At 35.4% G+C, this 14,567-nt stretch overlaps 1 protein-coding gene across 1 annotated transcript; it reads left to right on the forward strand.

Annotated features, from left to right (window-relative positions):
- Window positions 1-3,469: 3,469 nt before the first annotated feature.
- LOC128555532 (serine/threonine-protein kinase RIO1-like) lies at window positions 3,470-11,636 on the forward strand. Its single transcript, XM_053538045.1, has 5 exons — window positions 3,470-4,235; window positions 7,014-7,106; window positions 9,051-9,104; window positions 9,827-10,063; window positions 11,059-11,636. Exons 1-5 carry the CDS (start codon window positions 4,173-4,175, stop codon window positions 11,194-11,196), a joined length of 585 nt encoding a protein of 194 aa, XP_053394020.1. The 5' UTR covers window positions 3,470-4,172; the 3' UTR covers window positions 11,197-11,636.
- Window positions 11,637-14,567: the final 2,931 nt, after the last annotated feature.

A 14,567-nucleotide genomic window follows, 5' to 3' on the forward strand; every position in this document is an offset into this window, starting at 1 on the left:
GTGCATTTCTCTTATAGAAAATTTCCATGAATTATGTCCCTTCTATACTTCCTTAATGTTTTGGTACACTTTACATTTATCTCTGTTATTTCTAAATACATTTGACAAATACCTAACCTTTAGCCTGATTGCGGCAAGTGATTCTGCTTTTGCGACCAGTGCAGACCAGCCCGGCTGATCATGGTCTGCATCGTTCGCTATTCATTTACTAAATGTTCAGTGAACACCCTTCGAATAATAAATGTTATTGCCCAAACTGAATGATAGAAAAGTTCATTTTAGAAATTTAGCAGGCTAAAGGTTAAACAACTGTCCTATATCTTCATTTACATTGGAGTCATTCAACACTCCAATTATAGCTCCAGCTTCCTCAGGTTTTCCCAATTTCACTATCCAGCATCAAAATAGTCGATATTCATCTGAAGTTTTGAAAGCTGGTCAGAAATATATTTGTGCGCATTAATTTATCTATGGACACATTTCTAGTTTGAAAAAAAAACTGCATAAAACTGAGAATTAAATAACACTTTTTTTCACTATATACAAACACTTATATGCTTTCTCCATTTAAAGCAATTACAACTTTGGACATGACACTGCGACTTATACATTACAGTTAACAGCAATTAATAGTCTTTTACTCTATGATTAGTAATAGAGGGTACTGGGACAATGGAAGAATATGATTATGATGAGGAAGATGAGGAAGATGAGGAAGACAATGATGATTATCTTGACTGGATAGATGGGAAAGGCGATCTTACAAAAAAGTATAATGCTTGAAAAACAGGAAATTCAAAGGTCAGTATGTGATTAGATATTTTTGTGTGTATCTAAAAAAGTATTTGACCTAGAGTCCTGAAACTTTAAAGGAATGTTGTCCAGCATATGTTGTTGTCATCTTGTATGGCTTCAAAAATTATTAAAAAGGCATTTTCATAAAAGGTTTTATTCTTCCAGTTTCTTTGATCTTTCGTTCCTTGATGATGTTCTGTAGTAACCATACACCGGCCACTGACACCTCCAATCCCCCAATCCCCAGCTCCCAAGCCCCCCATAATATGAAAGTTTACTTAGTCTTGCATTGTCAGAAAGTAAAATTTAACTGTACAGTGGCAGCAGAGGGCACCAGCCTCCTATGGACACGCATCTAGTTGTTAGATTAAAAGTTGACACATGCAATGGTATTACAAAGTCCACCATCCTTAAACTTTAGCCTGCTGGCGGCAAGTGATTCTGCCTTTGCGACCAGTGCAGACCAAGATCCGCCTGCACACCCATGCAGGCGGATCATGGTCTGCACTATTCGCTATTCAGTCAGTAAATTTTCAGTGAACACCCCTTCGAATAATAAATGGTATTGCCCAAATTGAATGACGGACCAGTCCATTTTAGAAATTTAGCAGGTTAAGGGTTAAGTTATTCCGTCTGCTTAAGGCCCAAATGTTCACCAGAAAAAGATGGTTCATCAGTAAAATGTCGCCTGATTCAAATCATTTAAACATGTTTAAAGAGCTTGAAATCTAGACATAGAAATGGACATTATTCAAGTTGATAGTTTAAATAAAATATAGCGATGGGAATAAGTTTGTTTTTCCCAATTTCAAAACTTGACATCTTAAGTCAAGTCTCTTTATGCCAGGTGGTTGAAGGTTTTGAATGTATACTTTCAGGCTATTGTGTCACATGCAAATCAACACAACAAAGCTGGGGGACAGTTTCAGCCAAATGATAAAGTCCTGAGAAAGTATATCGACAAAATTAATGTAGGCAAGGGGACAGGACTTTGCAGCAGTTTTGTTTTTACTGACAAAATGTAGAAGTGGTAGTTAAGGACTATCAATATTATACAATTTAATGATTGAAATAAGTAAAATAAAGTACCAAATTATCTTAAATTTACTTTGAAGTAAGTAAAGCTTGAGTCATCTTTTGACAGTACGTAACTGTTCGTGTGCAGTTGGGAGAAAAAAGTACAAATATTGTATGAGTCTGTAAAAGTGATATGTAATCTTTGAAAGATTGGAGCAGTTTTTAGCTCGACTACTTGGAGAATAACTTGAGCTATTCTACGTATCTGGGGCTTACTGTCTTGGTTATAGTTTTGTGACCATATAACAGTTACCATTATGTATTGAAACTTCTAAAAAGACTTTCCAGTCTTGAAACCTACTGAAATATCATGTTAGATAACTCTTGGTAGAACTTAATTTAAATTGTAGCGTTTTTCGACTTCAGAAACTTTGGTTAAAGGTTTGTGTGTAATTTACTATGAAGTTGAATCACAGTAACAACTATTTTTATAGGATTAAAGCTTCAAACAAGGCTTTGTCATCAGTCCAAGTTAGGTAATGTTTGGCTGAATTTAATGGGAATTATTAGCCTTCTATGATTTGGTTAAAATTTTGTGTACAATTAACTGTCACAGTTGTATTTTAGTAACAACATGTTTTGGACTGAAATTACACACAAGGCTTTCTTCTATAATCAATGTTAAATGTTAAAACTAGTTCAAATTATGACACTTTAAGCTTCACAAATTTGATTAAAGTTTTACATTCTAGGTTTTATCATTGCCATAATGAAATTTTAATTTGTAATAACAGAATATAAAATATAAAATTACTATAACATAACCTTGCATGGCTAAAATGAAAGTTGAGGCCCTTGTTTGACTTAAATGTTTTTGGATAGCCAGGTTCTCTTGTTTCACTCATTCTACATCTCCGTTGCAATCACATCAGTTCTTTCGAAACAATGTTTGATTTATCAACAGTTGTTACATAAATTGGTTTGTTTTATCAACAAATTTGTCTGACTATAAGAAGAATAGTCTGAGCTATTCTACTCACCCTGGCATTGGCGTCAATGTCACGCCTTGGTTAAAGTTTATCATGCAAGTACATATAGCTATCATTTAAAGGCATATAGCTTTGAAACTTACCTTTTCTTTTTCCAGGTCAATTACCAACCTCACTGGGTCAAGTCCCATAACTCTGACATGTATTTTGACCAAATTATGCCACCTTTTGGACTTGGTTAAAGTTTTGCTTGCAAGTTACTATCTACAAAACTAATGCAGATACTGGATCGAAACTCTATAGATATTTTAACATTAAGGGGAATATTCCTACTTCTGGGATAACAATTTGAATAGCTCTTGTTTCATAAGTGTTGTGGGGCGGGGGGGGGGGGGGGGGGGGGGCACACAAAATATTTGTCTTCCAGTGTCAGAAGTTTGCTTCTGCTGACAATTATGAAGTTGTCCCTCTACCTCAGGAAAATAGTTTAGACCATTTCCAAAACAGAATGAAATTACAGTATAATGATTTTTATATTTAAAAAATAATAAGTTCCCAAACATGGTTTATCGTAGAATAACCCGAGTTTTGAGTTCTTATGCGTAAGAATATATCACGAAGGCCGTAAGCCTGAATGATATATTGTTTCGTATAAGAACGAAAAAGTCGGGTTTTCTACGATAAATCACACTTTGGAACTTATTATTTCGGTTCTAACACGACATACTAGTATCAAAAGTGTTAGAAAATATAGTAACTACTTTTCACGACCGTATTACGCACCTGTATTGGATAACGTCATTGCACGCGAGTGGTTTATTGCAGAATAACCCGAGATAGATTTTGCTCTACAGGTTTGTAGGTTATTTTGTTGGTCGTGTTAGAATAGAAAATTGATGGATTTGTTTTTTTATTTCACTCGTTATATTTGTCTGTACCACTTAACAACACACTGTTTACTGATGTAAGTCAATAATTAACTCCTTACACATCAAATTACCGGTAGTACAGAAAAAAGTCTTGTAGAATTTTGAATTGTAGATACACAGGTTCTAATGGAGACAAGCTTTGTCTATTTGAGCTTGATGACCAGTCTGCAAGTGCAACGTTGTGACTGGTCAATTCCAAATCTATGAATCACATGATGGAATTTGAGACGGGTCTATGATATAGGGTCAGAGCCTGGTTGTATTTATTAAGAATTTTGTATTGATGGGAATGCATGATAATAATGGTCTCAGCTATTTTTTTTTTACTTCAGAGTATTTTAAGAAAAAAGGTGTGAGCACCTTTACAGTGAAATAGTTATTTGACTTTGTTACTGATATCACAATCACTGCTGACAATTTGGATGACTATCTAGACCAGTGTATGAAGATAACTGCTAACAGAACTATAGATGATGTTACTGAGCAAGATAAAATCGATGAACAGGTAATTTGTGGGAAAAATAGCGCTAAATCTGTAGTTTGAAGGAAATTGGTCTCAAATACTAAATTGTCATAATTTCAAAACATATGAAAACTTTATTACCAATGTAGTCAATAGTTTATGACTATTTACTACAGTCAATATTTTGTTTCATTACATCATGTATTAACCTTATGATCAACACTTTATTGATCTCTCAAGCTAAATCCTTACTTGCTACATGAATGCTTGTATAAATAGACACTGTAATGGACTCAATTACTTTGTTTTAATTTTTAGCTCGCTATTCAAAGAATAGTCTGGCTATTCTACTCACCCTTGCGTCGGCATCACACCTTGGTTAAAGTTTTGCATGCAAGTGCATATGGCTATCATTTAAAGGCATATACCTTTGAAACTAATGTTTTCTTTTTCTAGGTCAATTACCAACCTCACTGTGTGAACTCTGACATGTATTTTGGGCAAATTATGCCCTCTGTTGGACTTAGAAAATCCTGGTTAAAGTTTTACATGCAAGTTACTATCTCCAAAACTAATGCAGATATTGAATTGAAACTTCACATGTGTCTTTAGCGTTATGAAACTAGGTGATAGCATCAAGTCCTATAACTCTGACATGCAATTTGGCCAAATTATGTCCCCTTTTGGATTTAGAAAATGCTGGTTCAAGTTTTGTGTACAAGTACATATAGCTATTACTTAAAGGTATTTAGATTTGAAACTCATTTTTTCTTTTTCTAGATCATTTACCAACCTCACTGGGTCAAGTCCAATAACTCTGACATGTATTTTGGGCAAATTACGCCCCCTTTTGGACTTAGAAAATTCTGGTTAAAGTTTTGCGTGCAAGTTACTATCTCCAACACTAATGCAGATATTGAATTGAAACTTCACATGTGTCTTTGGGGTTATAAAACTAGTTGATAGCATCAAGACCCATAGCTCTGACATGCATTTTGGCCAAATTATGCCCCCTTTTGGACTTACAAAATCCTGGTTAAAGTTTTGTGTGCAAGTAAATACAGCTATTACTTAAAGGCATATAGATTTGAAACTCATTTTTTCTTTTTCTAGATCAATTACCAACCTCACCGGGTCAAGTCCCATAACTCTGACATGTATTTTGGGCAAATTATGCCCCCTTTTGGACTTAGAAAATTCTGGATAAAGTTTTGCATGCAAGTTACTGTCTGCAAAACTAATGCAGATATTGAATTTAAACTTCACATGTGTCTTCGGGTTTATAAAACTAGTTGATTGCATCAAGTCCAATAACTCTGACATGCATTTTGGCCAAATTATGCCCCCTTTTGAACTAAAAACTTCTGGTTAATGTTTTGCATGCAAGTTACTATCTACAAAACTAATGCAGATACTAGATTGAAACTCTATAGATATTTTAACATTTAGGGTAATATTCCTGTTTCTTTGACAATGATTCAAATATTCGAGCACTGGCTGTCTTACAGACAGCTCTTGTTATATAAGACAACTGGCAGTTGAAAGTTCTTTCTGAATATGGAAATAATTACATATTTCATCTTTCATTTGATTCATTTTAATTTTTATTTTATTCTAGAAAACAGTCATGAGCAGTAATGAATAATTTCTCTGTTCGTTGTTTTTAGCTCACCTGAGTCAAAGGCTCATGGTGAGCTTTTGTGACCGCTCAATGTCCGTCGTGTGTTGTGTGTCTGTCAACATTTTCTTTAAAAAATCTTCTTCTTGAAAACCAGTGGGCAGAATTATACCAAACTTCAATGATGTTTGGGTGGCCCCCTTTCAAAATTGTTCAAAGAATTGAACTCTGGTTGCCATGGCAATCGAAAGGAAAAACTTTAAAAAATCTTCTTGTCCAAAACCGCAAGGCGTAGAGCATTGATATTTGGCTTGTAACATCATTGAAGAATATTCAAATTGTGCCCCTGGGGTGAAAAGAGGCCCCACCCCGGGGGTCCCAAGTTTTACATAGACTTATATAAGATTTTTAAAAAAAAATCTTCTTGTCTAAAACCACAGGACCTAGGCCTTAGATATTTGGTATGTAGCATTGCCTTGCGGTCCTCTACCGAAATTGTTTAAAATATTACCCTGGGGTGAAAAGAGGCTCTGCCATGGGGGGTCTCAAGTTTTACATAGACTTATATAGGATAAAACTTTAAAAATCTTCTTGCCTGAAACTGCAAGGCATAGGCTTTTGATATTTGGTATGTTGCCTTGCCTGGTGTTCCTCTACCAAAAGTTTTCAAATTATGCCCCTGGGGTGAAAAGAGGCCCTGCCCTAGGGGGACCCAAGTTTAATATAGACTTATTTAGGGGGTAAAAATCTTGTCTGAAAGTTCAAGGCCTAGGCCTTTGATATTTTGTATGTAGCATTGCCTAGTGAATGTCTAATACGATTGTTCAAAGTATGCCCCTTGGATGAATAGAGGCCCCACCCTGGGGGTCACTTGATATATGAGTTATATAGGAAAAAATACTTCAAAAATTATCAGATCAGATATGTTTAATTATAATTTCCTGATGACCCCAAGTGATTAGAGGTCACCTTACTGTGACCTTGACCTACTGACCTACTTCCTTGTTTTTTTAAGACACAGCCTTGAAATTTGGATGACATGTACAGTTTTGCATTCCGATTTTAAAACTGATTTTCAGTGACCATGAATGTGACCTACTGACCTACTTAATATTTTAGCATCAGTTTGCCATTTGAAACATGTGGCTCATATAACTGAGGTGAGCGAGCCAGGGTCATAATGACCCTCTTGTTTTTGATAGGTGTTCAAAAATGCATACATTCCTCGTACCTTGGATGCAGTGATAGACTTTGAGAGGGATTTTTACAAGGCAAAGGAAGGAGACACTGAGGAGGTAAAGTGTTCATGCATTTTCTCCCATTTTTATATCTCTGTTGCTTATTTAGTGCTTTTCTTTGTAGCATCATCAGAAATGGGATTTTAATAATGGAACAATATGTCTGTGCTTGAGTTTTGGTATTTAATTGAAAAATTAGTTTTTAGTTCCCTACATGTGGAACACTGGAAGGGACTAAAGGAATGTCATCCGTCCAAACGTCCGCAAATGTGGATCCTGCAATTACTCAAAAGGTATTCAAGCTATGTTCATAAAACTTGGTATGTGAATAGAGGGCAATGTGTAGATTATGCACGTATATGACTGATGCTTGTGGGTCAAAGAACAAGGTCTCTATTGAAAGTCAATTAAAAATTGTTTTCACTCTATAACTTTTATATGCATTGATGGATTATGTTAGTGCTACACACATATTCCCCATGATGAGACAATGTGTGAACACATGACCCATTGTCGGTCAAAGATCAAGGTCACTATTGAAAGTTTTCCACATGATTTGGTTTGCAGGATGATTTCTTTATGTGTATCAAAATAGCCCCCAATCCTATATTCACATGCTGACTACCCGTTGTTCAGTATATTCAGTCGGAAATAACCTTTGCTGAAAGGTCATTAAAATGTAAATAAACACTGTTAATTTGACTGGCCGACAAAACAAAAGTTGAGAGTTTTATTGCTTCAGTGAAAATATTCTGGTAATAGTTTGAGTGTAAAAAACTGTTTTGTATAGAAAATGGCATAGTGGAAATAAACTTAACTTTCTCGGTAGCCTAGTGTTAGAGCACCCGCTTCAATCTCTGGCCGCGACATACCAAAGACGTAAAACCTGGTACTAGTAGCTTCCTCGCTTGGAGCTCGGCATTAAGAGGATAGTGCTAGGACTGGTCAGCCCGGTGTCAGGTGGGTTATCATGTCACATGTCTACAGCATGATATTCCAGTGAGGGAGTGCAATAAAGTTGGGCATCATGCTCACTGCTACAAGTAGACACCATTGTTTATATGACAGAAAAATTGTTGGAAAAAACGTTACCCGGTAAATCCGAAGACACACTGAATTAAACTTCTTTACATAGTCCATACAACCTGTGGATAAACCAATGTGAATTATTCCTAAGGTTATAATAGATGGCATTTTATATTTAGTCAAAAATTTGTATACAGTGAAATTGGTGTGTGGGGGGTTGGAAGAGGGGCAGTGTCCTATGGACACAAATCTAGTTTAGCATTGTAAAGCCCCATGTGGTTCTGGGACGATCTGTGTATGAAAAGAATTGGAACCACTGTCTTACCCTTGCATGATCGTAAGAGGCGACTAATAGGGTCTTAACACTTGGTTTTGCTGTAACTCTGTGCTTCCAGAAGGTATACAATTTTTGATTCCATACCTTGTGTTTTTATTTCGATGTAAATGAGATGTGGAACCAAAATGTTTAGTCCTGTTTGGCGCCATATAACCTATACTGTGTTGGTGCGCCGTAAAACCCAAATCAAAAAAAAATCCAGAGCTATAAAGAGATAATGACTGCAATTTATTATTGGTATATACGAAAATATAGTTACTCACCTAATTTCTTACAGCTGAAAAATTAGTCTCGGAATGGAAGAGCATTTGGTGACCTGTTTATAGCTTGGCCCTGCTTATAATGTCAACTTCTGATTGACCCCCACTCAACCTTCTCCCCACATCCACAAAAAGAAATGTTTTCATATTTCTTATTGTAACCTATACCACTTTCAAAATTTGATTCCGTGTTATTTCTTTATACATCTCCTGCCCATGCAGACACATAAGGGTTCACAGATTGGTATAAATTTTCTGTTGCATTTAGTTTTCTGTTATTTTCACTTCTTGTATTGGCAAATGTTTTCAAGTAGTCAAGCTCTTGTATGAACAAGCATCTTGTCCCTCAATAGTAACATAGAAATATTCTTGTTTCAGTTCCTATACAGCAAGATATCAGGGTTGAAAACAGATCTGTCTGGACCACAACATGTGAGTATATTTATAACTGACTGCAGTAAAAGTCACAAAATACCTTTCAGACTGCTTCAACGTAGGCTATACGATTTTGACCCAACTTAAAAGGATTAAATGGTTTAATTTTTGCAGAGCTATGGTCTTAAAAACATGAAGTAACTAAATAATCATTGTTGAGACTACTTGGTTTGATTTCTCAGAAATTTTACGACAATGACCAGTACCAAAGAGATGGAATAATTTTGTTTAAGTTACTTGTACTTGGGCATTTAATTGCTCCAAAATCTCTCCTTTGTAGCCGATGCAGGCCAAATGTGACTACACATTAAGAGGATTATTACAAAAACTTGCATTAACAACTTGGATGATTATTTAATAAAATAATTTTTCTGAGTTTCTGGGCCATTTTCTTCAACATATGATAATTACATGTACATAAAGAATAAGTAATTGAGCAGCCACCTCAACTTTTACATGTTAGGTGTACATAGGGAATACGTCATTGAGCTACGACCTCATCTGTACATGTTATATGTACATAGAAAGTAAGTAACTGAGCAACCGCCTCAACTTTACCTGTTAGATATATGTCGGGAATAAGTAATTGAGGTGTCACCTCAACTTTCTCCTCTTAGAGAACGTATGTAATAAGTAACTGAGCTGCCACTTCAACTTTTACCTGTTAGATGTTCATAGAGAATAAGTAATTGAGCTGCCACCTCAACTTTTACCAATAGGTACCAACTTTACTGAAAGAATCAAAGACCTCGTCTTCCTCTCAACAAAAGAATAATGACAATAAATTAGAATCTGAGGAAGGTGGATATTCTCAGGGAGAAAATGATGACGATGACATTAGTGATGGAGAGGAGATGAGCAATGATACAGATTCAAGCAGTGAGGAAGAAGAAGGAACAAACAAAAATAAAGGGACTGCAATACGCCCTCGAGATGAATCTCCAAATTCAAAGAAGGTATTTAGTTTGTATTTCAGGAATTATTTTCTTGTAGATTATATAGGTTTTTGTAATATTTTTTCCATGTACTTTTTTGTTTGCTTCTGATGAAGCTGTGTGAACAGTGAAACTAGTAGATCTAAAATAGAAATTGATATACCGGTGTCAGATGTGTTATCTCTCAATTAGTGACTATTAAATAGTTTTGCTTTTTTAAGTTAATAAAAACAGCCCAGGCTATTATCACCTTTTTTGTGTGACACACATTCAGAGTTGGAATTGTATATTTGACATCCTTACAATTCCTTCCATGATCCCTTTTTTGCCAAAATGATATGTCATAAACATAGCCTAATAGATACACCAATAGGTCTGATAGTGTATTCAAAACATTGCCGATCTTTGATGTAAACTAATGACAGCTTTAGATGTATAGTGCATGACTTTTTACTGGTAAGCTTAAGTTAAAATCATCCTCTCAGGTATGTGTTACTAGTTCTACTTCACTTCCTCATTCATAACCAAGGTCAATCTATCATACCTCTGGATGAATATTTATTAGATAATCGATTGAAGTTTGATTTAGTGAGTGATAGTGATTACCGATTCAAACTTTTCCATAGGGAGAGCCCACTCTAATGGATTAAGGGGTTGTGAGCTTGATCCCTGAGTGAGGCATATGTTCATGTGACAAGTGATTGAAGACATTGTGTCTGAAATAATTTGTCTTCCATGTCTGATTCATATGGAGAAAGTAGTAGTTACTTGTAGAGAACAGTTCGGTACTGGTACAGAATCTAGGAACAGTTAAGTTAACTGGCCGTCGTTACATGACTGAAATACTGTTGCAAAACACTGCTATTCTGTGAACAAAACATTTCAAGCTCGATTTTAAATGCCTGTATAAATCCATGGGTATAGCTTTAGTTCAATGTCTTTGTAAAAATGTAAATTTAAAGTCTCCCATAATCATTAGATTATTACCAGTATGTCATTTCCATGTTTTATTTTAGGAAAGAAAAAGATTAGTGAAAGATGCACAAAAGGAGAAAAGACAGAATAAAATGCCAAAGCATGTGAAGAAACGGAAAGAAAAGCTTGCAAAACAGGGAAAGAAGAAATCAATGGAAGTCCTGGAGGTGTTTCTCTAACTTGCTTCCATAACAGCTACAGTACTGTGATGTAATAAATGACAGTCACTGTGATGGAATTGATTCGCTTATCTGTTCCTGATATATGGCTATTATATATTGATGTACTAAATGGAAATACCGGAAGTGATTCTCTATTTCTGTCCCTGTATGCTTGCTGAGCTCAGAAGGGAGAATGCAAATCTATGGATTGTGTTAGATCCTTGGGTGAGATGTATGTTCACTGTGATGATTGATCAAAGATGTTGTGTCTCTATTCATTCATCCTCCACATCTGATTCATGTCGAGAAGTTGGTAGTTACTTGTGGAGTACAGATTAGTGCTGTAAAACAGGTTAAGTTAGCTGTTTAAAATAAACTGAAAATGTTTAAATAGTATCCTGGCACAAAACTCAGGTGATAACTGTTGGTTGTATGATTTATTAAATGATTTAATATGTTCCATCAAAAAAGATAAAAATACAAAATAAAAATTCATACATGTACACCTGTTTGTATGAGTTTAAATATTTTCTTTATCAAATTACTGGAATTATAGTCTGAATGTCTATGGTCTATTAGTAGAAAAGACTTTGCAGCACATCACCTCGTGCATCATTAAATTGTGTTGTACACCAGACAGTGATTTTACCCATGCTGGCAAAACCTATTTGGTACCTCTCATGCCAGATGACTTCTCAGCACAGCCTCATTACTGCCAAAAACAGTTACCCTTGAACCAGAGATTTCCATCTGCATCTACAGCCAGTGACAGAGTATTTTAATCTTACAAATTAGACTGGTCTGTTCATTGGCATTTGTCATGATCTAGAACTTTAATGAAATGAAACTGATAATTGATGTGGAGGGCATGTAGTGTTGCTGCTCTCCGTACATACGCATGTCCCAAAATCTGTGTGTCCAGCTCCTACACTATAGCCTGATTTGCTTCAACTTTCATAGGTAAACAAGCTTGATGTGCGGATGACCATAAAGGAAGGAACATTTGCAGTGACTATTTTTTACCACAGTTATGGCCTTTTGATAATTTTGCTTTATAGAATATAGAGAAAAATCTTGTTTGTCCAACTCTTCAAACACTGTTGAAAGGATATGCTGGAAAGTTTTACAGATGAAGGACCATGATAATCGTAAATAATGGACAATTTTCTATGGCTGTTTTAAGCTTACCTGAGCACAAATTGCTCAAGGTGAGCTTTTGACTGTTAACACTCTAGAGGTCACAATTTTAGCACAATCTTAATGAAACTTGGCCAGAATGTTACCCTCAATAAAATCTTGGATGAGTTTGATATTGGGTCATCTGGGGTCAAAAACTAGGTCACCATGCAAAAGGAAAAGTTTGTTAACACTCTTGAGGCTACATTTATTACAATATCTCTATAAAACTTGGTCAGAATGGTAATCTCAATGATCTTTAGATCAAGTTCGAATATGGATCATGTAGGATTAAAACCTAGGTCACCAGATCAAAAAGTCAAAGGAAAAGCTTGTTAACACTCTATAGGCAACATTTTAACTCTATCTTCATGAAACTTAGTCACAATATTAATCTTTACGATCTTTAAGTCAAGTTCAAATCTTGATCATGTGGGTTTTAAAACTAGGTCACTAGGTCAAATCAAAGGAAAAGCTAGCTAATACTCAAGAGGCCACATTTATGAACATATCTTTATGAAACTTGGTCAGAATGTTAATCTTGAAGATCTATAGGTCAAGTTCTAATCTTGGTCAAGTTAGGTCAAGAACTAGGTCACCAATTCAAATGAAAGGTAAAGCTTTTTAACACTCTAGAAACCTAAGTTTAATTTAAAAACATATGAGAACTGATCAGAATGTTTGTCTTGATGACCTCTAGGTCAAAATCGACTCTTGGTCATATGGGGTTAAAAAAACTAGGTCACCAGTTCAGATCAAATGAAAAGCTTGTCAACACTCTGGAGATTACATTTATGACCATATTTTCACGGAACTCGGTCAGAATGTACATCTAAAACTCAATAAGTCTTATTTTCTACTTGATCTTTATAAAACTTTGTCAAAATGTTTATCTCTATGAAATCAAGACCAGCTTAGATTCTAACTTATTAGGGGTTAGAATCGGGTCAGGTGAGCGATACAGGGCCCCCTTGTTCCTAGAATTAAGGTTATTTCTTAATTTCAAAAAATATGCTGTAGTGAAGAAATTTAGTGTGTTCAACTCCTCGTACACTTCTTAAAGGAATGGATTCAAAGTTACTCAACTTTAATTACCTTTCCAGTCGGTTTAAAAGCTCTACAGAGCATGTGTTATATGTTCTGATATTCGACTTTAAATAAATTTTACTTGACTTGACTTATTTGTACATGACCATAAAGGATGGGTTGTGACCGTTTTGTCCAGTGTTATGCCCCATTGTTAATTTTCACTGTATAGGGTATAGTGAAGAATTTTGTGTTTACAACATCTCGTATACTCCTTGATGGAATGAGTTCAAAGTTGCATAGGTGAAGAACCCCAAAATTAAATTCTGCAGTATGTGGGGACATCTTTATATATTTCATATACCAAACATTGTATAAAAAGTAGAAGAAACAAATATTGGACTTCACATAGAAAATATGGTACTGAGCCCTACTGAAAGCTGAAAGCAGTGCAATTTTAGAATGCTGCAAGTATGAAGGAGTGACTTGATTGCAATACTTTAAACAATGATATACAATTTCTTTACAATATATACAGTCTGAATACTGGCCAGGCATCTTGCACATGTTATTTGTTGATACACCGTTTCCATGACTCGAACATTTAAGCCATTTAGACTAATATTAACAAGTCAAAATTACTTGACCTTTGGCCACCTTTGAGATAGGGACCTATGTCTTCTGCATGACAATCCATGTTATCGGGGCAAACATTTCTACAAAAAAAAAATCTTTTAAAAAGCGTCAAAAATTTAACCAGGACAAGCTCTAAAATGAAATCTGATACCTATTTGTGACATTGACCTTTGAGCTCTATCATTAAGGCCAGTATTACTGCCAGCTATAAGAATTATTGCTTGATGCATGTCAAAGTTACATGTAGTTTGGACAACATCGAACACACACACTAATGCACATACATCGCATAGCCATTTGCATACTACTGTATCGGCTCAACGCAAGCAGGCTCGATAAACTCCCATTAAATTAAAAACAAATTGACCACACACTTATGCCCCCTTTTGAAGAAGGAGGGGTATATTGTTTTGCAGATGTCTGTACAAATTGGTTTGTGGATGATTTTATATTGTTTTGCAGATGTCTGTACAAATTAGTTTGTGGATGATAACTCAAGAACGCTTGGGCCTAGGGTTATGAAAGTTGATGGGGAGGTTTTTCAGGACCAG

The sequence above is a fragment of the Mercenaria mercenaria genome, chromosome 3, assembly GCF_021730395.1.
Source record: "Mercenaria mercenaria strain notata chromosome 3, MADL_Memer_1, whole genome shotgun sequence".
NCBI classification, from domain to species: Eukaryota; Metazoa; Mollusca; class Bivalvia; order Venerida; family Veneridae; genus Mercenaria; species Mercenaria mercenaria.